This window comes from Phoenix dactylifera, chromosome 3, assembly GCF_009389715.1.
Source record: "Phoenix dactylifera cultivar Barhee BC4 chromosome 3, palm_55x_up_171113_PBpolish2nd_filt_p, whole genome shotgun sequence".
Taxonomy (NCBI): domain Eukaryota; kingdom Viridiplantae; phylum Streptophyta; class Magnoliopsida; order Arecales; family Arecaceae; genus Phoenix; species Phoenix dactylifera.
Genome location: NC_052394.1, coordinates 17935061 through 17963026, shown reverse-complemented (window position 1 = coordinate 17963026; position 27966 = coordinate 17935061). Strand labels below are relative to the sequence as shown.

The window sequence follows — 27966 nt, the reverse complement described above, 5'->3', positions numbered from 1 at the left end:
CTTGAAATAAGTCATCCCTGCATAAAGGTAATCCAAAACTGCTAATTAAACGAAAGCAACATGCTGGCACCATGATTAACGCACAGACACAGGGATGCTAACTAAGCCCAGATAGAGTGATCTTCTGCAACCAATGCAACACTCATTGTACCACTAGAAGCACAACTTACAGGATATTATGTCCTCTATTATTCCAAGGTGAAAAAAAAAACTTCCCAAAAACTCAACATTCTCTACCGAGGAATGGAGAAACGAGAAACAAGATTATTACCCATCCGAGCAGATGAGGAAGAAAATAACAGGAAAGAGCACAATCAACACATTTTTTCTTAATTAATATACCAGCTGCTAACTAGAGAACCTGACAAGAGCAACCAAGAAGCCGACCAAACTCATTCAGTCATCTCTGCATAGACTCTACGGTCCGAATGTTGGGACCTGACATTCCTTCAAGTCTGTCTTTGGTTATTTCCACAAAATGGCCAAGCATTTCATAGAATTGCCTCAAACCAGACAAGGGAAGGATTATAGATGAGCGATCTGCTCCAGCAACCTACATAATATGCGAGGAAATAGCAAAATTGTAACACAATGAACGGGAAAATAAAATAATTGATCTAGTGGTAATACCTCAGATATCCTCAGGAAATGACCCCTGTTATTGCTTCCCAAGTCAAAGAAAAACCTTTTCTGATCTGCTCTGATTACTTTTGATAGCCCCAAGCTTCCAATTTCATCCTGCGGGGGAAGCTCAACTAATCTATCAACATTCAAGTCAGACCCTGCGACTGGTTGGGCACCATAGCCCGATATAAATCCAACACCCACATCATCTGAAAGCCCTGGAAGACGCTCTGAAGGTTCCATATGTTGCTATTTTGGCATTGAAATAGAGCAGCCATGATGGGTCAGAACACGACACATGTAAGATGTCATGGAGTGAATATACATACAAAACAGTTCAGAGATTACCTGATTGGGTGCAATGAAAAGTCGTGAAGCCTCATCATTCATCTCTAGCAAAACGTCCCTAAATGCAGCCCATCCTTCTTCACCCGAGCTTCCCGCAGGAATAATTATTGTACTACGATTTCTGCTAACAGATGCTTCTGAAATCTAATCAGCAAGCACTTTCATCAGCTTCTATCATAGACCAAGAAAGTCTATATTCAGCTCCGTAGTTAAATAGACATATACTTAATAAGCAAGATATGCTCTTTACATCAGAAAACTAGGCAGAGATGGACAGGCACCAATCCCTCAAAACTAAAGGCTGCTGTTTTAGGAGACAAAAGAAGCTCTATTAAGAAATCGTTGACCCCAAAAAATGATAGAACACAAACTAAAGGCTGCTGTTCTAGGAGACAAACGAAGCACTATTAAAAAAGCGTTGACCCTGGAAAAATGATAGACCACAAAATTCTACATAAATATATATATATATATATATATATATATATATATATATATATATATATATATATATGCATGCATGTGTGTGTGTGTGTATCTTCCATAATAGGAATAGCCAAAAGGCTTTCATTTCAAGTGTTGATCATCCTCAAATTTCTAAAGGAAAACTAAATCAGAAACCTGGATAACTGTAATGTCAAGTGGATTTCATGATGGTTGTGATAGCAAGCAACAAATGTTAAAAGGACAACCACAGAGGCAGAAACCTAGCATATAATTGCATTGATGATTCTGATAATGCCCTCCCCAATTCTATAATTCAATTCAATTTTTAAAAGTACGTACTTTTCTACTTGTAAAAGATGCTGCAAAGAAATATAATGGTTGAAATATAATTCTCTGAAACAGTCAATTGTACAGTTTTGAGGTCCAATGAGGAGTGCAAATGATACCCGAAAAATTAATAAACCGATCCAATTATTTTATAATAATCAGGTATGGTTCAAATTAAGTCTTCAATAACCTTATTGGATCAAACTCAGATTCTATATATAGGATCCAATTACTTCTCTGATCCAACTCGGATCTAGCTACTTTCAAATCTGAAAATCCGATAACCCGTATACATGAACACAAACTATGTATGCCATATACAAGTATAGGAATACTACATGACTTGTGTTAATTCCTCTTCTTCATATTTGGTTCTACACTTTTTTCTCATGCATGCTCTCCTTAACTCTCACTTGTTGCTATTTCAGCTCCAAAATCCCAGCGAACACTTAGATTTGAATATGTTTAAATCAAAATAGACAAACAAAAATTTAAATCTGTTTCAACAGTGACTGGATTTTTTCGAAAAGCAAACATTCACTTTCTATACCATGCCCTTTCCTATTGTAATCTACCACATATTCACTATATCTGGAGGACTACTGTACTAATAGTCCTTTCAGTTTTGGAAATTATTAACCCTTGGCAAGTTGGCCCACTAAAATCATGTGGTGAATTGAACCCCAAAAAAACTTGGATCCAAACTCAAAACCAATTATTAATCCAGTTTGAATGCAAGTTTGCAGCTTACATATTTTGATGGTTCCGAACCCAAATCCAGACTCGATTTTTCTTATCGAGTTAGAATGCAGATACAGCATGGATCGAACCCGTTTACAGCCCTAGGTCCAGTGGTTGCTTTAGGATTGCCTTTGAACTTGGTAACAAGAGTTATTTACATATTGAATATAGGTCAAGGCAGCAGCAAAAGCAATTCATCTCAATAAACTTAAACTGAGGTCACATCATATTATCTCAATAAACTTAAACTGTGGTCACATCATATTTATTTAAACTGTTGAAGGCCATATGCAAAAATTCTTGGGAATATTTACAGATCTAGGCAGAAAATAGATAAATACCTATAATCAGATTTTGCTTGATGGAGAAAAAGCGAAGTCATAAGATTAAAAGGCAAAATGTAGATGCTCATGTCAATGTATTGATGATGCAGAAGATCAATGGGAAAAAGAAAAATAAGTATATGTTTACCACCAATAAATGCTAGTACATGAGCACACCCACATGCAAAACAAGCACTTTCAAAGGTAGGTAATGGACCCAGCAGGACATTGAAGGCTTGGAGAATCTAAAATCAGCCTTCAAGTTGAACTGTGCCAGGCTCCCAAAAACAGGCCAAGATTGGCCTGGCATGAAAGTTAATATATACTAAATATTATTGGTTTTAGCTCATGTGTTATATTAAATATCATTGGTTTTAGATTATCCAATCAAACCTCTCGTTGGATTCATTTCCTCCCTTTGCTCGACCATCTCCACCTCTCGCCTCGTCCCTTTCACTCCTTGTCCTCTCCATGTACCTTGAGAACATCCAAAGTCTCTTGACCACTCCCCTACTGCTGTGGACCTTGTACCACCCTCTTCGAACCCCCAAGCACCTTCCACCTCTTTGGCCGGCTCCCAAGCATTGTGAGCCTGCCACCAACCCCCGACATAACCTTACCCCAACACCATCTTGCTTGTTTCCCACCCTAGACCTTGGATGCCAATGTGAGATTAGATACATCAGGACTTTTGAGTGAGTGTATGTGTATATCAATGTGAAAATATGTACGATCGTCTACTTGTATGCGGTTGTCTACATGAATAGTCAATTGCATAGTGAAAATTTGCTACTAGGCATCTTCTGAGCACCCGGGAAAGAACCCAAAAAACTATCCCCTCAAGCACATCATGACAGTCTAGGTAGGCTTTGCTATGAATTCTGAGGCTAAAAGCCTGTAGGAGTGCTAATAAAATTCATGCCATCTATCTCAAATTTATGTCCAAAACTTACTAGCCAAACACACGATCAAGCAGAAGAATTGTCATTACCAACATGTTAAGATCCATCTTTTTGAGGCCATCTTTACAAACCCTTTTTTTATTTTCATTCTAATTGAAGGCTGGATTCTTTACCAAATGAACTTTTTTAGATCCCTCTTGAATTAAATACATGCACAGGAAACTAAACCACAAGAATTTAAATCCTTTGAGTTGAGGCCTTCTACCATGTAAAACAGTTTCAAACTCTTCGAAGTTGTATGTGGAAAATAATTACACAAGCACTTAATTACATAGTATTGGATTCACAAGCTTCTTTTGAGTAGCACAATATCTCATCTCACAAATTGCTTCTGCCAACTAACAAATACCTTATTCTTAGTATTGCCTTTGTGTCACTCCATGTAATATCATGTCCAGACTCTCTGAAGTTGCATTTGACAACATTGTAGAGTCACATTTTTATACTCAGCACTACCTAGCATCATATTGCTATAAAACAACTTTCATGAATATTCATTTAAAATCTTTAGTTTTAGGCTTTCCGGCAAAAATTTGGGGGATGAAAGTATAAAAAGATTATACAAAAGTGAAAAATGATAATAATATATGAACAAGTTATAATGAATTTTCTCATTCTGTGGCCACATCAAACATCATACATTTTGGGCACTGCTTGGAGCAATGGAAAAGGCTTGGACTAACAAGTGCATGGCACAGGTTTGAGTCTTGGGGCAGAAGCTTTGTGTTCAAAAATAATAATAATAAAAAAGCCAAAGGCTTGGTCTGCCCCAGTTCGCCCCTCCAAGGGAGTGTCGGGAACATAACTAGGTATGAGATCAAATAAAAATAATAACATTCTCATTTTTTTCTGTATATTCTGACTAAGCATAAAACATATACAAGTTACAAGAACACACAACTTCAAGTATTCGATTATACAAACATATCACCTTTTTCACCTATAACAAATGCTAGGCAAGTTTCTTTATCCTTTTCAAAATCAAACAAACAAAGAAATTCACTACATTCCAAGAAATCTCATTTCTCACTTCAATGACCAATTTAGGCAATCTTTAACTCTTCTCAAAGGGCTTTATTCTCATCTATCATTTGTTAAACCAAATCAGGCTCCAAAAATAACAAAGTAATCGCACTAAGTCTCCATCAGTCGTTTCTTTTTTAACTCTATCAAACCTTTGGTTTCGAGCTTGGATATCAGAAATGCATTTTAATGTCTTATTATGACAGAGCATTAGGAAATACCTTCACAAATATAAAAAATATTCCAATGAGATATGCATTATTTCAGTTCACCTGACAAACCTTAATCAAAAGCCCTTTATATTTATGACTCAAATAATGCATTGCTCAGATTAAAGAAAAAAGACTTCAAACTTAATTCAAAAAACAATAAATAAAATAAGAAAACATGATCACTAAGTTTATTCACTACATCAAAAAATCATATAAGAACATAATAACTTATTTCCAAGAGCTAGTCTCATGAAACCACTTGATGCAACAAATTTAACTGTGTAAACAAAACGAATTCAATCTACAATCACGCAAATATATTCTATACCAGGAATTTGACAATAAAATTTCACATGAAAAAGAAGTGGGGAAATTAACAAGAATTCATAGCATTGGACAATTACATAAAACATGCATTTAGAATGACATGCACATGACAAATTAACGACCATCACAATTTTCCTGTTTTACTTCTTCATATGCACAAATAAAGAAAAGGCATAAAGCATTTAAAAGAAAAAAAATAAGATCTTCCGATTCCTTCTCAATAGACAAATGAAACTAACTCCTCTTCTCTCGGTGGGAAAAAACTGTCTCATCAATCCTTTTAATAGGAAAGAACATATTTTCGATGCAGTCAACTCATATAGAAACTTAATTTGGTAATCCATGCTTATTCGAAAGTTTGTCTTTCCTCAATCAGGAACTTGTGTTGAACTCAACAGAACAACATCACAAAGTTACAATAGATCTTCAGTTCAATTTCTGTGCACAAAGTTACACAGACGTTATAGCTATAACATTACAAATATCTATTATACTTTCTCATCATGACAGGACATTGATAAATCGCGCCCAACACTTCAATTATGTGCATACAAACTATTCAAGCAAGAGCCTTACTCGCCAATAATTGGTCAATGTTCCTTTATCATCAACAACCGAATTCATGCTAGTATGACAGTTTCAAATAAAACAATAACCAACAAACCCCAGGAAAAGAAAAAAAACACTATACGATAGAAAAAGTTAATCACAGGCTCAAACTTCGATGTTTAATCTACCAAATGTCACAAAAAAATTATAAACAAAAGTAAAGCGACATAAGGCAAAATCAGCACATATAGAAATATACCTTCAAAAAGCGCCCCCTTTTATTCTCTCCGATGTCAAAATAGAATACCTAACAACAAAAACAACAAGAACTGTCAAATTCCCAGATCCCCGCAAGAGAACAATCCTCAGAAACAGACACATAACCAAATTGGATTCTTCTTCGACCTTGGTATCAAGCTTCAGCTCCTTACTCAAGGCATCCCTCTCATCAGAATTAACGTAGTAAGCAAAGAGATCGAGGAACCAGACGATGCCGTTCACGGGCACAATGATGGTGGATCTGGTGGCCGAGGTCTTCTCAGAGATCTTGAGGTACCTCCCCCGGGGATTCTCCTTCAGATCGAAATAGAAGAGCTTATGCTCGAACTGGAGCGTCTTGCACACCAACTCCACGTCGTTCCCCCCTGAACCCCCCTCCATCATCCCTTACTCCAAGAACCCTAGCCCTAGCTCTAAACCCTCCAAGAACGAAAAGACCAATCCCTAGATACAATCCCTCTCAAAGCCCACGCCAAGGAATTGGGGTGAGGGGACTAATTAGGGTTTGGCCCGGAGGAATTCCGGTGGTTATGGTGGGAATAAGGGTTGTGGTTGGGGTGTGGGGAGGGGGTTGGCGCCATGGAGTTTGACCGGAGGCCATCGTTCTCACCAGCTTCGCCCCCCTTTTAACTATCTCTCCCTCTCTCTCTCTCTCTTCCGAAGGAGCCGGGTCCTTTGTTCTACCACGGCTCGGCACTCGTTTTTCTACTGCGACGGGTTCTACTGACGGTAAAATCTCAGAGCGCGGGTGGCGATAACGTGCGCCACGTCGCTTCATGGGGTCGACCCTGGAGCTGTTCCTCCAAATCCAAGCAAAGATTCTTGCTTGGATTGGCCAATAATTGAGAGGTCAAAACGTCCAATGAGTTGCTGACCACTGCGTCATCGCCCAAAGGATAAGCTACGGTAGATGCCGGACCAAAGGAGCTATGGGAGAGGTGGCAGGGAAAAAGAATAATGATATGACAAAAGCATTAGGTGACAAATTGTCATCACCCAATTACTTTGGTCCCAGATGTGGGATTATATCTTAAAAATGCCCTACGCTTGTATGCTTGTGTACATGTAATGCTACATGCTAATGTCACGAGGACGCTACCAAGAAATAGGCCACATGGATTCTGCACAAGATTAACCCCATGCTATAATGCATGTGTAAATTTGTGTGTTCATGGGCATAGCAACTTTTATAATTATGTGCTAAGACTAGAACAATGTTCTGTAATGTTTGGTTTTCAGGTCCGGTTATACCATAATGTTTGCTTTAAACAAGGACATGAATGGTTGAATTGCTGAATTAGAGTAGTCGCGTGCAGCATGTGAAATAATTTACGAAGAACTTGTAATGGATGATCTTTTTCCGTAATTAGACAGGACAGGGGCACATTGAATCTACAAGGAAGTTAATCTTTTGTGGTTGATAGGTCTGATGATTTTCATGGTTCCTCTGTTTTAGTTCAACAGCAACCACTTGCAAAATAGGTTTTTATTACAGGTTCATCTGTTCCTTACACATTTTCATCCCTTAAATGATTGCATACCATTGGATAGAAAACCAAGGGATATGTGTAGTGTTATGAAATGTTGATTTGATGAATATGTAACAAAACCAATGCTGATATGGAGAATCAGCAAGATAACTAATTGATTGTATTAATAACACATCGGGTTTGAGAACTGTTGTATTAATCATACTTAAGCTTCGAGTTCCCATTCATCATCAAAATGAATGAAGACTGAGAGTTGGACCAAAGAAACAAACACAAGATTCAGAAACCTGAAATGATGCATCTGAGAAAGGAAACCAAAACACAAGCTTGTTAATACGCTTGGTAAGTTGTTCTTTTGATATTCCGAGTTTATTGATATCTGTTCTATCTACAAGGTATGGATTTTCATACTTGTAAAGGCATATAAATAATGTAGTTTGGTACATACGATCAACACTAAAAGAAAATCATATAACTACCCCATATATTCCTAAAAGTCAGACAATAAAATCAAGAGAGAAGAATTAAGACCTTTCGCCAACAAAACAACTGCTTCCTTTATTATCCAGCTCATTTAGACAAAATAACACCTTTCAGATCATTGCATGCATATAACTATTCAGCAATTTGGAACTATAAGATAAAGAATGGTAACATGTTATTTAATGATTATTTGTCACAAATTTAAACTCTGCATACCATGAGATCCCAAAAGAAAAGAATAAATCAGCGAAGACCTAGCATAAGAAACAGGATGCAGCATGCAGTCCAAAACAACTCGCCAGGATCTTTCCTTTTACTTCCTTTTAAGGAGGGACAGAAGCGTTAAACAAGAGATGGCAAATCATCCTTCGTTGTACCATACTCTCTGAATCTCATGTAAAGCCAGAGATTAACAGGATATACACAAAGCTTTAATATTTGGTTTCTTTTGGTAGGAAAGATTTATTATTTGGTGAGAAGAAAAGGCATTCTGACATAGAAGATGATGAGGGGAAGACAAAATGAAATAGAACCAATGAATGGTAGAGAGAACAGAATATAGAGTTGATTGGGAGTGAAGGTTCTTATAAATAGTCTGGTAAAACTTTGGTTTCTCCTGCCAAAACAAAAATTAATCTGTCTTTTGAAATTGAAATAGCACAGCATAATAATTGGACAATTTGCACTTATACTGCACTGTAGATAGTGAGAGGTGATCAGGACAGGTCCAATAGCTCTCAATCCCAACCGTTACAAAGGAAAATCTTTTAGATACAAAACCAACTGAAGGAAAATGTGTTATTATCTTAGAATTAACTAGAAGTTTATTGCTTAGATCAACAGTAATAAAACACTACATGCTAAACCATCAGATAATCAAGAAGTGCACTCGGACAATAAGATGCTTCACATAAACTACACAACTGCATTGCAAAAACAATTTTGGGCTTTGATCCTCTATCAATCCTCAACTAACGCACAAATATAGTCATTAGACAAGAAAACTATAGAAATCTTCATATTCCATGACATGATCAAGATATATAATAAAAATCTGGCCGTTTAACAAGAAATACTATCGAGAAACTTTCAGGAGTTTCATGATATGGACACAAAAAAATAAAGAAAAAAAATCATCAGGTTTCGAGTCATACACTCTGAGACTTTGGTTTCTAAATTGACTTCCGAAGGGACTAATGTTTCATTTGTAAATGCTTATATATTGTGGGTACAACTGTACAGAGATGTTCTTTGCACCTTTTTGGCATCCATCCACACAGCCACACCAAGGGCCACTTACAAGAATGGCATATAAAGATAAGCTAGAAGGCAATGAGTGGTTAATAATAATATATTACCCTCAAGAACGAGGAAACAAAAAAAAGTACCTCTAACCAATACATTGAGATAGATGAATCTTGGTAATGCCAGTGAGGATGCTAGATACTAATAACAAGCATAACCATTGACCAAGGAAGAAAAGGACTGCAAAATGCTTGCCCTGGTTCATGCTTAATTATCATAGAGTGGCTGACAGCCTATCTTTAATCATCAGTTATATAAAACTATCAAGGTGAATAATTATGTGTGTTTTTTTTTATTTTCCAATTAAATATACACTTTGCATGAACTGAGACTGCAAAGCAGCAAATAGAAATTGACTATTGGATAGAAGTGCATAGGAATCAACAGATGTAAAGGTTCAGGAAAAAAGAGGGGTCTCTTCTTTCTTGGCTAGCTTGAATGTGTGTAGCTGAAAAGATGAGAATAGAACTCTTGATTCTCTCTCTCTCTCTCTCTCTCTCTCTCTCTATATATATATATATATATATATATATATATATATATATATATATATATATATATATATATATATATATATATATATATATATATATATATATATATATATATTGCTCATCAAGGTAATTCTTCTCTTTTATAAAAGTCATAAAAAATGTTGAAGTCTTTATTCTTCATTTTTGCCCCTTTCATGAGAGTAAGCAACATGAAACAGGATAATTTATTCTATCTTAACATCGTAAGATATATAAGTGGGTGGTATTTTTCCCTTTTTCATTATGCATGCCACATTTTTTTGTGCAAAAATATAATTTGTGTAAAAATAATTTATGAAAATTATTACTCATATTTTAGAAAAATTATAGAAATAATTGCTGGTACTCTTGGGGATCAGATTAGGTTTCGGGTGTGCACTCAGATCTTAGCTTTTGGTTGACAAATCAGGGCCACAACCCTAAAGTCAGAAGGTTTCTAAGTTGCGGAACCTTGGATAAGCTCTGCAAATAGAAGACGCTTCATATGCTCCATATTTAAGTTGTACTTTTGTACAATGAGCCATCCGATGAGTACATCTCCAGATATTTCAAAATATGCATAAAGAGATTTTTTTATATGCTTTTTAACTATAAAAAGATTGGTTGTCTCGATCACCAAAATCTCACTTGACAATTCAAAATATTCTCCAGTAATTACCGAACCGTTGGATGCATGAGTGAAGCAGGCCAAGCAAATCTTGAAAGAAACACTAAAATCAATAAAATAATTTTTGGCCAGTAAAAGAAATCTCTGTAAATCTAATTGTGAACAAAGAATGTGATCTACTTACCCTTCACCTATGCATTATTAATATATATCTATAAACAAACATGAAAAAGGCCAGGGAGGATTTCACGATACATCCAAATATTCGATGAAACAAGAGTTTTGGGCTAATAAAAATGCTTTCTTATTACTTCATTAGAGAAGAAACCTATGTGGGTGCACTTGTATTGCTGGGATATTAACACAGTAATATATTATTTGTTGAAAAACATAAACAGGGACCAAAAGAACTACAATTTCCAACAAAGTTGCATGCCTGAAGCATTGCTTGCAGTGAGCACTCTAGGAAATGTAAGTAGGTGAGATAGATCATATAAGGCAATAAGAAACACAGGAGGAAACTCACCTGAATGCCAACATTTCCAAGAATTGTGGGTCCTGGCAGAATAAAAGTTTGAGCAACTTTAAGAGATATATTAGCATAAGAAAATAATAAGGCGGCCCAATGCACAAGGCTCCAGCCATTGCAGGACATGAAAAGGGTCAAATATGTGCAGCCTTATCTTAACATGAGAAGTTCTTTCCATGTTTGGAACATGCAACTTCCATATCATGATAGAGCAACCCCTTACCATTGAGCCAAGGCTCACCATACGATGAGAGAATAACCAGTCCCTTTTCTGGTAAATGCACTCCACTATTGCTTTTAAGAATATCGTCCAAATAGAACTAAAAACAAGGAGAGGCAGATGATAAAAAGGAAATTACAACCCATGGAAAATTTCCATAAGACCTAACCCTACTAGCCTATATAGTTCCCTTTTCAATCCAAAAAAAGGTCTTCAGCTTTTGCATGGCAGAAAACATGAGAACAAGTTATAGATTATCTTAATAACAACTCCTCTGCAACAATATCTTCAAACTATCTTTGGATTTAAATTACATAATGCCTTAGTCCAAGATTCGATAGAATTGGCCAAACCCACTCAATAATGATAACTAACATTATTTTATTGGCTCAAATATGTTATAAACCATCTGGCTGTCAAACAATCAAATTGAGAATCGAGCTTAATGTCTAAAATCTTCAAGTTCTGGCAATTAAAAACAAAGCAGCACAAAATCATGGTACAACCAAAATCCTGTACACTGAAATTTGGCCAAAAATATTGCCAGATTTTGAAATCTTAATAAAGAGTTAATACCGGTGTCATAAAAATTGGCTATCTCCGGCTGTGGATTATTGAATAGAAGACCAAAAGGCACCTTACAAATGAGAGATACAACATTAGACAACATTTCAGACCCATATGAACCACACTCCACATGTATCTGTGTTCTCTCTGAGGATACTGCCTGGTTAATACAATGAACTCTTTCAGGACACATCAGGATTCCTGTGGAGTCTCAAATCTTGTTGGAGTGTCAATACCCATCATACAGCACAGACCTGATATCAATATTAGAAGCAGAACAATCCCCTGAAAACCGAAAGCAAAATAATTTAAACTCAGTATCATGTAGAAATTGTGAGGTCCAACTTTATCTGGAATTTGAACAAATCAAATACTGAATTCAACCATTCTACTATCTGTTCACTGTGGTTACACTATACAAGTCATCCAGTCATTAACAATAGAATTTTCACTATCTAATAGTAAAATGGGATTTGCTATCACAGATGCAAGGTTGCATATACTATGCCAACCATTTGAGTGATTGGCCAACAGCAAAAAAACCAATGAAATTACATGACCAACTAAATTGATTAGAGAATGAATGTCATTAGCTTGATAATATTGTTATCTTCCAAATTTCTTCAAGCAAGTAAACTACATGTACTCTATTGTTTAACCTATTACATTTACACATGTGGATTCAAAATCAACATAAAAAAAGAGTACAAATTAATAACATCAGCATTGTACACTTAATGAAACAAAATCAATCACAGAAATCAGAACTTACAACAAAAATCCCTTCTAGAAGTGATGTTTTAATTTGGCAAACTCCATCACAGAGGGTAGAATTAGATGAACCATTGGTGCTGGTGTCTTCTGCTAGAAACCTACTCAAAGACGGGTGAGTAGGGTACTGAAATGACCTGCATGGCTCAGAAGCATAGAGGATTGTATATGTGGCACCAGACTGCTCCAGTGAACTGATTAGTTCAGATAAAACCTCCCCTGAAATTTTCATTACATGCAACTAAGAATAGCCTTTCATTTGTCATGGGAGATCATCAGTAACTATCTTATCTCAATCTAACATACCTTCTGACTGGGTGTAATCCAATTCCTTGGAACCTCCATTGCAGAACACAATCAGATCCGTCTGCCCACTTACCCTTGTTTCCATCCTTGATCCCACGAAGTCCTTGGGATTTTTTTTTTTAATCAACATCAGTTACTAATATAAAATCAAACAAATAGCATTACCGGTTAAAGATTTATAGAAGCGATTTACATGTACTGAATGCAAGCCTTGAAGCTTCTTAAAGTTTTTGCCATTAACAGAACAAGAGTCCAAGTAAGCAATATGATTCACTTTTAATCCATGCCCACAATTTTCAGCAAATCCTGATATCAAGGAATTTTCCAATGTGTCATCTTCATCCGATATGGCCACATATGGAAATGCCATAGAAAAATTTGAACTTGTGAACAAGAGCTGGAGAAAAGAAAAAAAATAACTCCAAATGTTACAACTTGTTAAGCCTTTCACATAACTAAAGTTACCTATAAAGCATATTGCAAAAGATAGGCAAATAAAGCAATGCTTATTACCTTTAACATGTCTAGCAAAGCTGGATCCAGGTAATGGGTTTTAGAGATGTCTGAGGATTGCAACTAAAAAGTAAGATAAAGCCTTGTTAGTACGTGAAAGCAGGAAAACTAATTACTTTGATATTTGCAATAACCATAACTTCATCTCCTAAGTTCACATTCACACATTGGACAATGGAATGCAACCAGAACAATTCATCACTTCTGGGAATTTACAGCTATAAAATATGCAAGACATTTTCTTCCTTAAGTGAGAACCAAACAACGAGTGTGTACTTGCGATATGCAGAAGATGGAGACTAAACAATGCACCCAAACAAGTAATCAAAAAGCTAGTGCTTCACCATAAAACAGGCAGTCCATGTTTGTGTAGCAACAAACCCATTCTTTTCTACCCACATGTAGGGCAAAGCAACATCTGAAAAAGTACTTACAGAATAAACAATTGCAAATACAGATGTCGCTGCGTACTATAACTCATAAATGTAAAAGCATAGAATTTTTTTACCTTTCTCCCAACAAAAACAAGTGCAACATCCACATTGTCATGAAGGTCCTTCCCAGAGCACTGTGGAAAAAGGCCAAAGTCAGATACCAAAACCTTCAGTATTAAGCACTGCATTATCTCGCATAGCAGATGAAGCAAGAGGAAATCATAGTGCATCAAATTGTAAGGATAGCCAATTATCAAGTGGAAAACTTACCACCAAATTTGACCAACCACCCTCAGACAGAACTGATTTGGCTAAATTCTTTGAGGAGATTGTGCGGTATTCAACAACTTCTTTAACACCAAAATGAGACGAACTGCAGAAGCATAGAGTATAGTTCTATAGTATCTTGTATTGAAGCTATTTTAACTAAAACTAAAGGGTGGTCCAACATGCGAGGCTCTCGCCATTGCAAGGTATGGAGAGGGTCAGATGTGCACAGCCTTACCCCCATGTCTGGAGAGACTGTTTCCATGTTTCAAACCCGTGACCTCACGATCTCAATTGAGCAACTTTACCATTACACCTAAGCTCACCTTCTGTTTGGAAGAACTAAAGCTATCAAAACAGAAAAGTATGAGCTTCAAACAGCCAAGCATTCTATAATACCAGAACTAGATATCTTCTAATGTGCAGAAAGGCAAGTATGAAATATCATATAATATGGGAAAGACTAACACCATATTGTGCATACTGCCCACATTGGGCATACCATACCGAACTGAGACTCGGTACGAGGGGTGTACTTAGTCTCCTAGCGAGGCTTGATACTCCGAACTGATCCCATAGTAGGGCATACCGACACTGTATAAGCATGGCACCAATAGGAGGTCTAGTACCGACACTGTGAACCTTAGGATTTTGGAAATATAACATCACTGATCACTGTTGTCCATTTTATTATTTCATATGATACTAGCAACATCTGACTTCAACAGAAAATCAACAACAGTAGACAAAATAACTGTGCGGTGAGGTGAGTTTTCTGCTATTATACATTAATATGAAGATCACTGCATTTAAGACAGCCCTTAGAGGGTAAAAGGAAAAATAAAGACATAAAGAAGATACAGTGAAGGAGAAGAAAATTACAAAGATGAGAATGAGGGAAGGGAAAAATGAGAAAGGAGAGAAGAGGAGGTTGCATGGTTCAGTGCTGCATACGTAGTTCTGTCTCACATATTAATTCAGCAACCAAGTTGAGTAGCAATAATTTCCTCAACAGGTGGCCAGTTATGATTACATTAGAGCTAGACTTTGTCACATGCAATGCACATGATAGACATAATATGTGGGGATTCTCGTGGTGCAGGCTCGTGAGAGACTTTTCGTTTTAGCTGCTCTCTTTCTCTGTGTTTGGGCACATGCGCACAGTAACATAAAGAGGCTTCTTTTTTAGGAGTCCGATTTTGCAAGTCCAACTTTTAAGAGTTTTCTTTATACATAGTAGATAAAGGCAACATGGGACTTTTCACCTAAGACCATGTATAAATAAGGCTATTAATGCAAAGAAGTTACAAAACTACGGATATTCAAAGTATACCAATAATGACCTTCTGACCCTCTAATATTTCCCATTAAATACATGCAAGATTGTATTTGTGCCCCACTCCAACTTGTTATGCTTGTCCATAACTCTAAAAATGTTTGAGTAGTTTGGTGAAGACACCAGGTATTTGCTAAAAATTTAAAAAAAAAAAATCTTGCAAACTTATCTCAAAAAGGACGGAATCCACTCTTACAAGCTTAATTCACTCATGAAACATGAGACTTTCAGCCAAGTATATGCTGTTCAATTATTCCATTTCAACAACATACTGCTTACACTTGGATCTAATACTACAAGTAACCAATATGTCCAATATTGGTTCAAAAGCAGATCACGCAATTGGTCTGTGTGCAAAAACTAAAACAGACCTTTTTCCTCAACATCTGATTTTTATTTTTCTAAGATCCACAATCAAAGTTTCAATCGCATGATCGTGAATTGTTGGTATTGTATTGTCCCATGATTATGCAATGTATATGGAACTTAAAGGACATATCAGAAGTGTTGGAAACAACACAACTCATAATGATTCAACAAGTAAATTATATATCCCTGGAGAGTGCATGAACTGGTAGACCTCTCAAGAGGCATAAGGCACATAAAGCATTCTAATTGCCAAGTACATCAAATTACCCACCAGATGCTTTTTACACTGTCATCAGGCGGATCCTTTGGTGAGCAAATCCAAAATTTCTAGAACGCCTGGACTAAGGAACCAGCATGAAAAAGATATAAATCAGGCCTGCAGGATGGCTTGTTAGCAGCCCCAAATATAGGCAGAAATAATCCATTAGCAAGTTACTATTCTCCGCATCCAACTGCTGTAATAAAAGGTTCTTTAAAGATTTCTTAATGAAACCCAAAAATTAATCATTGTCATTTCCAAAAACCACCAACCTAGACTGCACATAAAAAATCTTGATATTTACAAAAAGTTATACAATTTTCCTAGCACATTTTGTAGCTATAATCCGCCATGAAAACATAAAAAATTGTCAAGTGATACCTATGTTAAATGTTTGAGAGCATTTCTGGCATCTTTTTGCTTACTTACCTCAGAAGCACCTCTTGGGGACCTCACATGTACCTCCTCTTCAAGGACTCTATATAGTTTGGCAACTCATGTTTGATGGGTAAAATTGCAAGGCTTCTTCAGTTTACAAAGAAAATGAAAGAAAGACAAGCAAACGGACAGAAGTAAAGAAGGGAAATTAAGAATTCTTTCATATTTGGTTCAAATGGAAAAACTGGAAATGACATTGTTGGGAAGTGGATTATCTAGCCTCATCAAATAACACATGAAGTGAAGAGATAATACATGGAAGGATGGAGAACTAGAGCTAGGAGAGGCAGATTAATAAAATAGAGGTATAAAGCACCAATTGTTGCAAGCAGTAGGACTTTCAACATTAGATGAGTAAATAATTACGAAGAGGCAGAAATTAACTAGTCGAGACAAGATCTCAATCAATTAAAGACATTCCTCCAAAAAAAAAAGCCAAAGCTAATCTGCTAATCACTCAATACCATTGCAATGAACTAGCAAAGATCATATCATAGACTCTCCACCTAGTGAGACATACATATTACCGAAGCCTAAAACAACAAAGAGAATGAATTTATACCTCAGATGGTGCGGAGACCACAGAAACGCAGGTGCCGTGGTGGGAAAGGAAACAATATGTGGCAATTGTGCAGCTGTAAACATAATTCCTAATAGAAGTGCCTTCACTCCCTTCATCTCTTCCTGCACAGCATTCAGATTAATGCTAACCAAATGATGACAAAGAGAGGCCATAATTCCCACAGAATGAAAACGGAATAACTAAATAAACTTCAGAAAACAAAAGTGAAACCAAGACAGACATAAAGATATCCCTAAATCCCAAATCCATTCCAAAGAAATTTTTTAAAAAAAAACTGATTTATGTTAGCCATGAATAAAATCCGGAGACGTGCAGATTTAAATCATATCAGTGGCAAGATCTCTACAGGGAACTAAAACTGTAAGCTGACATGAATCGATCGTTATAATCGCAAAAAAAGACGATTTTTTCAAAAGATATGCGTGCCTATTAGAAATTAGGGTTCTCGAAACCGCATAATTGATTAAAAAAACTTAGAAAAATGAAAATTCAAAAGATCCTTGAGGAGAGAAGGCAAGATCGAGGGATCTCCACGCCGATTGGAGAGTAAGATGAGATCAAGATATATCCATCGAGATGTCACCTGAAGAGGAGGCGATCTTCTTATCTAGAATTAGCGTTTTCAGGGCCCAGGGGTTCGAAGCTTCTCTTCGCTCCGATAGGCCTTTCTTTTCCCCTAACTGGATCGGACTCGTCTCCCTCGACAGGCGAGGATCCGGTTTCGGAAACAGCGGAAGAACGGTGTTCTGGCGTCCTCATAAATGTGCATGGTATAGGAGGCCCTGTGAGCTGTTTATAAAAACTGTTTGCTGTTTCGTAGCTATATTTCTAAAGTGCCGTGGCGCTTTAAAATTTATTAGGTAAACAAACTGAAAAATTACTTTTGTATGACAAAATAACCATAAAGTACATTACTAGTATTATACAATAATACATAATAAAATATAATATATATTAATACATAAATATATGATATAGTATATTAATGTAATGTAATACAATATTATTATAATATAGTACTATAATATTGTATACTATAGGGTAATAATTTAATATTAACATAATATTATATTATATTAGATTTATAGTATAATATAATAATAAATATATAAAATATTATAATTATTAGTATAAATTAATTTTTCACTCTTTTGATGACCATTTATTTCTCTAACAAATTTTCTAGCTACATGAAAAAATTAGTTAAATAATTACTAATATTTTTATTTATTTATTATTTTATTTCATTAAAATATATTTATTTATTATTTTATTTATTTATTTATTTATTTATTTATTTTTCTTTTTCTTTCCTTTTCTTTTTTTTCTTCTCTTTTTTTCTTTCCTTTTCTTTTTTTCTTTTTTTTTCTTTTTTCTTCTCTTCTTCTCCTTCCTTCCCCTCTTTCCTTCTTCTCCTTTCTTCTTCTCCCGCGAGGCCGACGGCGCCGGAAGGGGGCTAGGCTGCAACGGCCGCAGGAGGGGGCCAGGATGGTGGGCCGCGACGGCCGTGGGAGGAGGCCCGGGAGGGGACTGGGACGGCGGGCCCCGACGATCGCAGGGGGAGGGGGGCTCGGGAGGGGCCTGGGACGGCGAGCCGCAGCGCCTGCCGAGGAGACGGCGGCCATGGCAGCCCCTTCCTCCCCTTCCTTTTTTTTTTTTTGCTGTGGTGGGTCGCAGCGGCCAGGGCGACAGGCCGCAGCGGGGGCTGGGGAGTGCGGCCGCAGCGGGTGGCCGGCGTGGTGGCTACCACCGTGGGCAGCTACGAGCTGCCTCCCCAAAAAAAAAAAAGGAGGGCCGGCGGCATTAAGGAGAAGGAGATAGAGAGGGAGAGAGAGAGAGGGGGGGAATGGTGAGAGAAAAAGAGGCGGTGGGATTGAGATTTTTGGGAGGAAAAATAAACTTTTAAATGAGGGTATTTTGGTCAAAAATACAGCTTTCCGATAAAGCTGAAAACAACGTTTTCGGAAAGCTCCAAAATGGAGCTTCTGCCTAAAAGTTATTTTCAGCTTTCGAAAAGCTGAAACAGCTTTTCCAAAATTTTACCAAACACCATTTTTTACCTAAAAGTACTTTTGGAGGGCCAGAAAGTGCTTTTTGGCCCTCCAAAAGCTCCCCCAAACGGGCCTAAGTAGTCTTGCTTCCTTCTTAGAAGGACTTTTGACAGCTCGGAATATCTGAGATTTTCATTCTACCTCGGCAGTTTCTCGTACCATATTCTTCACCTGGAAGCCCTCATCCCCAAGCTTTCTTAAAGTTAATTTTGATGGGTCGGTGCTGGATGGAGGCATAAAGGATGGAGCGGATTTCGCCATTAGGAACCTGAACTCCAGGATCGTGGCAGCGGAAGGCTGTCAGTTATTTGACTGCACGGTTCCTAATGCGGAGCTGAGGGTTGTATGGATGGGTCTTCGACACGTTCAGTGTGTGCTCTCAGTTGTTTCAATTATCTTGGAGAGTGACTCGGCTATGGTCATTAGCTGGATCCAGGGGGGTTTGAGAGTCGCTGCTGCTGACCATTCCTTACTTTGCGATATCTGAATAATGATGAGGGACGGAGGGGTTATTCAGGTGAAGCATATGTTAAGAGAAGCCAACGGGGCTGCAGATTGGATAGCTACCTACGTGGCTCCAGTAGCACTCTGTAGGCAGAAGATGGGGAGCTGCCTCGGAAACTCTATGATATTTTTGTTTTCTGATTTTATTAGGTGCGTCCATACATATGTTGTATGAATCACCTGGTTTAGCAAAAAAAAAACATGATAGTAGGTAAATGGATCCTCTCCCTCCGAACGGCTGATTATAATTATTTTTTTTTGGTACATCAGCTGGTCATATAGCTCTTGCATGGATACAGTCAACTATATCACTAGTAAGAAGACTACACGAAGTAGAAGAAGCAGAGAACTGCTGAGTTCAGAGAAGCTTTTTAGAATGATGAGCAACAAATAAGACAAGCAAATCAACAGTTTAATCCATCTCTCGAAAGATATGCCTACCTGGGCGGCACGAGAATGGCTGATTACATGAGGGCCAGGGGTCGGTCGCATGAGATGGATTGGTGTGGTCAAGTACAGGCCATGACTATGGCAGTGCGATCGAACGGCAATAGAAAAGTTCAATGCGGGCACGATTTTTCTCGGTTTTTTTGTCACTTGCTTCCGAGGAGAGAGACTCAAGCAAATGAAGCCAACCTCTCATAGACAGCTGAAGCCGAACGCAATAGCCGGCACATTGCAAGCCTGTTCATGTAGTTAATGGGTCACAAGACTCGATTAATTGCACAGAACTCCTTCCTCTTATGATTGAGTATCGTATAAACAACCACATAAGAGCTTGATGTCACTTGTATTCAACCCAAGAATTAAGTGCAATGACAAGTAGAAAAAATATTTCCGATCCATATCCATCAAGTCCCAACTTTCAACATCGGATAAGCCTTCTCCTGTTATCATTTACCATCATTTTCGATTATGTTTCATCAGACCACCACAATGGCTCCCCTGAGCTATTTTCAGTTATTTTGCTTACTCTATCTTGAAAATTTCTATAATTCTAATAATAAGATCTTTAACATTGGAGCTGTTCAATAAAACAGAATCATCTGTCACATTAACCACTATATATTTATGGTCAATTTTCTATTCTTATTTATCAGCTATTTTTGTTATGAACAATTCCTAAATCATTAGGTGACAATTCTTGCAACAATGAAAATAATTAATAACCTAGTCAACATCACCTCCGGTTTTGCTCAAATGCAAGTGCTATCATGGATGACAAAGAAAGGCTTCTACACTAGAATCGTTCAAGCATATGAAAAAATACGGATTATACATGTTGCCACCTAAACGACAGTACCGCAAACATGCCTCGAATCTATAATCCACTGCCTGACGAACTTTATAAATGGATCTAGGTTGCAAATAATCCAAAAAAACTGAATCAAACCTAAAAGCAACCCAGCCTCACCTTTTCCCAGCTGAATTCACGTACCATACTTATCAACTGCAGCCGTCTATCTACAAGCATGTTTTTGTCATTTCAACAGTCTTAACATAGATCTCAAGATTGTTCTATTAACGCACTGCAATGCCCTCACCAAAACGCTGTAACATTAAGCAATCGATCAATTCAGCCTTGAATGAAGCAGGTTGCCAGCGAGCACGTATGATTCTTCCGCAACTGCTTTAAAATCATAAAAGACCAAAATCAATGAGAATCGCTTCATGGAACCACACTAATACCCTACAAAGTGCAAAAAGTCCAAACCAAATTTGCCCAACTTTGCAGCATTGTCTTGATGGTACTGCTCTACGTCTGCATCAGTTTTTAGATGTCAGTAGTGATCCAAAGCTGCAGATTTTCTGTCTGCATGAGCTTGGGGTCGTCTAAACTGTAGCCAAGATGTTACTCCATTCAGCAACATCAATTCTGAAGGAAATAAATGTGTAGTACGAACTACAGGACAAATTAATATCAACAGCCAAATCCCTCATCAGCCTAATGGCTCAACCAGCCCCTGCTGCTTTGCAGAAAAAATCACTAGTATGGACGAAAATTGTAGGCAATGAAATAGCAACAAAACAAAGTGTCTCAATCATGTTTCTCATGGGATTGAGAAGAAAAATCAATTTGAGTTAGTTTTGCAAACTCCAAGCAAAGTTGCGAACTTCATCGCTTCCCACCACCACCACCAAGCTTTGGGCCTTTAGAAGCCTTAGCCATGCTACCGCCCTTTGTCTGGATCTTCTGGGTTTTAGCCATCAGTTCTGCCTTCTTAGCTTTCTTTTCATCCTTGGTCTTCTTTATACGCTCCTTAATCTCCCTGCAAACAGCAGAACCAATATCACTTACATGCTAGGATAATGTGCAAGTGCTCGTCTAAATATAGATAGATAACATCCATTCAAGATACATATTCTAGGAAATATTGCCAATATAATGATCCTAATGCCTGAACAATTTTTTATCAATTAAAATTGTTTTAATATAAGCAAACAGCATTAGCGAAGTACATAAAATAGGGTTCTATGCAGAAGAAAGCTTGACATATGAAGAACAGAAAAAAATGAAAGCAAACTTAAAGATTTAAGAGCAAACAGAAAGGGCAAAAAAGAAAAGTTAAGCAAATAAAGCTAATATGGAAATAAGATAATCAGTTATTATGAAGGGAACAGAAGGCCAACTTGACAACAAAATTGATTTTCCCAGGTATTAACATTCTGTTAAATTTATTGAGCAGGGTAGAGAAGCCAGAATTTCCCACGTAGCTTACAGTACACCCATCTACGATACACAGCAACCAGCTGGGGAAGAAATATACCGAAGAGCTGCTTCTCTGGCAGCATCGCGAACCTCAGATTTCTCAGTTCTCCTCTTCTGAATAACTTCCAGGGTAGCACCAACAATTGATCTGGAATATGGCTTCTTTGTTGTACGACGTCTCTTTTTAATAGTTTCAGCATGAAGGTCCTGCAGACACAACCAGATGAATATTTTTTTAATTCTTTAACAGACCTAAACATAAAGTTAATTATTGAGCTTATCAAAATAACAGCAGCAGCAATACTAACATTGAACATAGTATGTTGATTCACAGGATGCAAACTCAATTTAAAAAGAGCTTTCCCATTCTCAAGAGTAACATTTAAAAAGGAAGGCAGAAAAAAGCAAGAATACATACTGTGTGTTGCAGGCCCACGCTGCTCCAGCAGAAATATTTTTTTTTTCAAAACAAAAGTTTGTCCATGCTGGCTCAGTTGCAAAGGGTATGAATATGATATAAATTTTATGTGACAGATGCTGCCTGCTCAATTTGCTTAGGTATTAGGGAGAACCACTGACACCTTCCCTAGAACAGTGTAATTACAGCCAACACCTGAATTTCTCTATGGCCACCTAGACAACAACCAGTCAAGCACCACCTAGCATTTGACGTGGCACCCGAAATGATCCTATTGGCATTTACCTTTTTTCTTGCGAGGAAAGGCATTTACCTACTTACACTGTTAATATAGTAATGAAGATATTTCTACATTATTGATAGCCACTTTACAAGCTATTGAAGAAACAGCTTGCGTAAAGAATTATGGGGACACTTAGTTGTGAAAGGATAAGGGGGGCTAGACATTATTAGAAGCCTTTATTTGCCTGGCAATATTTAGTGGAGGATGGCTATTTCTTAGTTATGACCAAAGAGAGAAAATTCTAGGTGGCTTGGACCATATGACTCACTCTCATTCGAGAGTCCGTTAGTTGATCATGAAATGACATCATATGATTCGGTAGTTCTTTCTATGCTACTCCCAGTTTTTTAGGTCAAAGGAGAAGCCAGATTACAGGGCCCATTTAGTTGTGAAAGGATTGAGGGGACTAGACACCATTAGAAGCCTTTATTTGGCTGGCAATATTTAGTAAAGGGAAGGATAATTCTTGGGGATGACCAAAGAGAAATTTCTAGTTAGCTGGACCATATGACTCACTCATATTTGAGCAACTGTCTCAAATACAAAAATTTTTAAATTTCTTTTCTCTTTCTTTTGCAGAAAACAGAGAAGAATTCCTTTAATAGGTATTAAGTGCAACAATTTAAAAGAATAGGAAAGGCATTATTTTTTTCTAATAAATAAAAGGTTGCATCACTGTAATTTAATGAACTACTAGCAGTACATAGGGGTGAGAGCACAGACCATCCCCTGATCCGGGACATAGGGATGATGATGAGGGATAGGGTGGCCTTTCAGGCCAAACATGTATTAAGAGAAGCCAATGGGACGGCCGACTGGGTGGCTGCCTATACGGCTCACCACTCAGAATACACCCTCTGGTCAGAGGAGAGGGAGCTGCCACAGGCACTCCGCGAGTTGGTGTTTTTTGACTTTATTGGATATATTCGTACACGTATTGTATGAAGAACCCGTTTAAGCAAAAAAAAAAAAAAAAAAAAACTACTGACAGTACAAAATTTTAGACTTTAGACCGCAAAACAGAGAAAATTAGAAGTCTACTTTTAATTTTTTATTGAGATCTTAAAACAATTTCAGATCATTCATAATGTGAAATCCATTGTTCTATTCAGTTTTACATCACACATATAGCAACATGGAAATAGTTAAAAATAAGATAATGCAAAATCAATATACTGCACCTCAATAACCTTTTCCAATAGCTCACAAAAGACTAGTGCAGACATGAAGAGTATCATTTTTCAAAATCATCTTTCTTATATCTACCAACCCTCAACCAATTTTGCCAGTTGAATTTATTCTGATTATTTTACTAAAATCAGATTAATTTTCAATTAAGATAGAATATTTATATCAATATTTCTTTTTATAGGTCCTTTCATTATAGATGTGTTTTCATGCATGGTGAGGGCCAAAATGGAAAACAGAGAGAGACAGAGAGAGAAACTGCCCCCAGATGCTGAAAAGAACTACAAACAATTTCAGCATCGGAAAGTGGTGAGTTGACATTTACTTGATTCAAGAAACCAGGCAGGCAGAAACTTTTAAAATTAACTACTTCAGATGAAACTACAGTATCCCTACCATATTATAAGAAAATAATAAATCAGATAGTAGAATAGTACAATACTTCTGCAACATGTATGTCCCTACAGAAGCTTGCAAGAATATAAGTAGCTCCTCATACTCTTTCCTTGGATGCTCATAATGCAACTGATGAAAGAAAACCAACTACTTCCTCAAGACATTACAGTTTCTAATGGAGCTGGCAGATCGTTTTCAGCAAATAGATGCATAAACATCAAATAAGCACAACCTATTTAAACTTATAACTCTGCAATATCCCAATAACACAACTACATATTAATCAATCAATAGAAATAAAGAGTACTAGCAGAAGTCAACAGAAGAAACAAATATACGATCAACATTCCAAACACAATTAGAATCATCCACTAGTTGTCATGCAAAGATTACCACTTGATCAATGAAAATATATAACAAATTATCCGAAAAATTTAATTAATGGCCAAGCAGAGTTGTTCATCCTAAATTACGAAACTCTATACCATCTACTTAAGCAGTCCCATTTACTTCCCCAGAACTCTTCAACTTGAAATGTTCATTGTAATAAAAATGTCAAATCAATATAGACAATACGATGGACCCCTATGCGCAAGAAAATTTTTTAATCTTAGCATGAACACTGTTAGCTGATGCCTTTGGTCACTTATTCTAGGGGCATATATGTTAGACCAAATGTAGAAACATTAATTGATGAAAGTACCTTCTTGTGTTGCTTCCTGTACATAGCTGTCCAGGTAAGCTTCGCAGGTTTCAGACGGTTGTGGAAGTAGCGCTTACATTTTGAGTTGGCAAAAAGAAAAACCTAAAAATAAGAATAACGATTGTTGTCAACACAAAATCATATATAATTGTGTTCTAATGTTGCAGTTCTTTTCTCCTATAAAATCTGAATTTTTTTTTACCTGGGAGTCAGATCGAACAAATCTGATACCCTTTCCTGGATATATCTTACCACCACTAAAACGGCAAAGTTCTGTCCTGCAATTTCAAGCACACTCTTTAAAAGTTAACATACCAGCGCCCACATAATATAAGACTTCCAAAACAAACATGTATTTTTTTAAATTTGAGCAACTAATAGAATTATGGAGACTGGATCTGCTACCAGTCACAAGATGAATGAAATTATGACTACATAAGCACAAAAGGAAGAAGAAAAGGTCCATGATATATTCGTGGAATTAGATCAGTTGTTTCTGCAGAACATAAAGCACAAAATAAATCCATGCATCAGGATGATGTCACATACTTCAGAACCATCTTTTTCACCTTCAGATGACTTCACCACTTTTCCTGAAGACAGTTAATAATAATAAGCAATCAGAATGTCAGTAACCAAGCGAAACAAATTGCAAGAGAATTTTCAAAGTTAAAACTGATAACACTGGTAAAATAATATTAACAAAAGTTACTTTGAAACCATAGGTAGGCATCACAAAACATGGGCAGCATCTGCCAGAATTTAGGTATAACAGTTACAACATAGAAATGTTCTTAGAAACTGAAATATTGTTGGGTCTATACTGGCAGAAAAAACACAATTAGCTCATTCTGCAAAGCGGGCCCCCATGTTGTTCTTGCACATAAAAGATTAGGCAACCATTCAATCATGATGAAATGGAGCCTCAGTACATGTGCAGAATTTCAACCCACAAATATACCAGCAATGCAAGTTAGAACAAAGAAAGTAACACAAAGGCCAATATGCCTATAAGACACATAACATGTTAATATTAGTAAAGTAACAAATCAACCTGAGCATAATAATTTGCAAAATTTTAGAATAAAATGGCTGCTTTATGTGGCTCAAGATACTACCATGTTCAATTAAACTCATAAAGATTGTCTGCATAAGGATGGAGATCCCCAACAAATATTCAACATGACACATATCATCCATTAGAATGCACTACTGTTACCAAGACCAGATGGAGGACAGTTCTTGGGCTAAACGGCCTCCGGCAAGTCCCCAAAAAACTTATAGAAGGTCGATATGAAATGTGATCCAACTTATATAAGTTCATTAGCAAGCGTATACCGAGTTCCATCCAAAAGAAATACAAACTTAGCCTCCATCAAAACCTCGCTAACGAGACTACCAAAAATCTTACACAATATCATCAGAAACAAGTTCCGCAACACTTCATATCCATCAAAAAGGAATATCTCTAAAAGGAAAAGAGGAAAAGGAATAAATCAAAAAACTTTGAGAAATCGACTTCATCCAATAAAATACGAGACTTCGGGAGTTAATCATTTCCTGACAAGAATGCCATTAACATTATATGCCGATATTTCTTCGGAAAAAATATAAATTATCTAAAAAAGAGCGGTGATTTTTGAGAAATGCATCTAAGAAGAATAGGATCTAAACTCGCGTGGGTCTCAGAATTGCAGATCTGAGCCAAGAAGATGAACAAGAAGTTCAAAAGCTCCGAGACAATACCCAGACTCAAATGCCACAAGCATTGGGAACCAAAATGCGATTAAACCCTAACGATTTCTCGAGCAAAATAAATCAACCGAAACCCAGGAATCTATAAGATACATAGGACATAGTATTCTCCAAGAAAAAGAGAAATCCGAGCAACTCGATAATTAGATTGGGACATGAGATGACAAATACGGAGAAGAACGGATCGATGAGTGTCCAAGACGTACCTGAAGGAACCCCGGCCGCGGAGAGAGACGGCGGAGGAAAGTCTCAGAACGAGGTTTAAGGACTTGCCGCTCGTTAGGGTTTTTAGGCGACACTGGAGTTGCTGCGACGGAACCGCGGATGAATCAGAACGGTCCGTTAAATGAGGCCCTTGGATCCACGTGCATATAAGCAATGTGCCTGAGATTGAAATACGACATAGGATATCAAAATTTCTGCCTGTTGTACTTTTTTTTTTTTTGGCTACAAACATTTTTCTATAAATAAATAATATAAAACATCCATTCATGATCAACCCAAATCGAGTATAACTTTATATACTACAAAATATATGTTTTTTTAGGAACCAACGAAGCAGCTGATTGGGCTACTTTTTATGTCATGAAGTATGGAGTTTTTTTTTTGGCAGCCAATGCATTTCCATCTATTTATTCAAAAACTTTGTGAGATAGCTGGTTCAAAAAAAATATAAATAAATAAATAAATATGGAATGTAACTAAAGTTTATAATACACATGGAAACTTTGATGTATATGAGTAGAGTTGGGCACTGGGCCGAGCCGCCCACGGCCCGGCACGGCC

General features: G+C 37.0%; 3 protein-coding genes across 4 annotated transcripts; all 3 read right to left on the bottom strand.

Annotated features, from left to right (window-relative positions):
* Positions 1 to 96: 96 nt before the first annotated feature.
* On the bottom strand, positions 97 to 6807 carry LOC103709102 (transcription factor Pur-alpha 1-like). The gene is made up of 5 exons (XM_039124855.1): positions 6289 to 6807; positions 6143 to 6190; positions 973 to 1116; positions 631 to 873; positions 97 to 553 (listed from the first exon to the last, which is right to left on the bottom strand). The coding sequence occupies exons 1-5, from the start codon at positions 6544 to 6546 to the stop codon at positions 401 to 403; spliced, it is 846 nt and encodes a 281-aa protein (XP_038980783.1). The 5' UTR covers positions 6547 to 6807; the 3' UTR covers positions 97 to 400.
* A 4951-nt stretch (positions 6808 to 11758) lies between these two features.
* LOC103709101 lies at positions 11759 to 17911 on the bottom strand. 2 transcript variants are annotated; one of them, XM_008794298.4, is made up of 9 exons: positions 17756 to 17911; positions 17152 to 17273; positions 14191 to 14293; positions 13995 to 14054; positions 13487 to 13549; positions 13167 to 13370; positions 12974 to 13076; positions 12669 to 12886; positions 11759 to 12181 (listed from the first exon to the last, which is right to left on the bottom strand). In XM_008794298.4, the coding sequence occupies exons 2-9, from the start codon at positions 17265 to 17267 to the stop codon at positions 12089 to 12091; spliced, it is 960 nt and encodes a 319-aa protein (XP_008792520.2). In that variant the 5' UTR covers positions 17268 to 17273; positions 17756 to 17911; the 3' UTR covers positions 11759 to 12088. The 2 variants fall into 2 exon arrangements, with proteins under 2 accessions (XP_008792520.2, XP_008792519.2); XM_008794297.4 differs by lacking the exon at positions 17756 to 17911 and having other exon boundaries at positions 17152 to 17749.
* A 3655-nt stretch (positions 17912 to 21566) lies between these two features.
* On the bottom strand, positions 21567 to 27527 carry LOC103709100 (60S ribosomal protein L24). Its single transcript, XM_008794296.4, has 6 exons — positions 27387 to 27527; positions 25975 to 26018; positions 25628 to 25703; positions 25426 to 25527; positions 22496 to 22644; positions 21567 to 21997 (listed from the first exon to the last, which is right to left on the bottom strand). The coding sequence occupies exons 2-6, from the start codon at positions 25983 to 25985 to the stop codon at positions 21844 to 21846; spliced, it is 492 nt and encodes a 163-aa protein (XP_008792518.2). The 5' UTR covers positions 25986 to 26018; positions 27387 to 27527; the 3' UTR covers positions 21567 to 21843.
* Between the last annotated feature and the right edge of the window lie 439 nt (positions 27528 to 27966).

Excerpts from the sequence above, each read along its gene's own strand:
- LOC103709102 (XM_039124855.1), bottom strand. The coding sequence starts at position 6,546 with ATGATGGAGGGGGGTTCAGGGGGGAACGACGTGGAGTTGGTGTGCAAG. Across the intron at positions 6,191-6,288 it reads AGCTGAAGCTTGATACCAAG|GTATTCTATTTTGACATCGG; the intron begins GTCGAAGAAGAA and ends TTTTGTTGTTAG. Across the intron at positions 874-972 it reads TTTTCATTGCACCCAATCAG|CAACATATGGAACCTTCAGA; the intron begins GTAATCTCTGAA and ends ATGCCAAAATAG.
- LOC103709101 (XM_008794297.4), bottom strand. The coding sequence starts at position 17,324 with ATGGCCTCTCTTTGTCATCATTTGGTTAGCATTAATCTGAATGCTGTG. Across the intron at positions 14,294-17,151 it reads TGGTCTCCGCACCATCTGAG|TTCGTCTCATTTTGGTGTTA; the intron begins GTATAAATTCAT and ends ATGCTTCTGCAG. Across the intron at positions 12,182-12,668 it reads TTCTAGAAGGGATTTTTGTT|GGGATTGTTCTGCTTCTAAT; the intron begins GTAAGTTCTGAT and ends TTCGGTTTTCAG.
- LOC103709100 (XM_008794296.4), bottom strand. Across the intron at positions 22,645-25,425 it reads ACAGGAAGCAACACAAGAAG|GACCTTCATGCTGAAACTAT; the intron begins GTACTTTCATCA and ends TTGTGTCTGCAG. Across the intron at positions 21,998-22,495 it reads GCCAGAGAAGCAGCTCTTCG|GGAGATTAAGGAGCGTATAA; the intron begins GTATATTTCTTC and ends TGCTGTTTGCAG.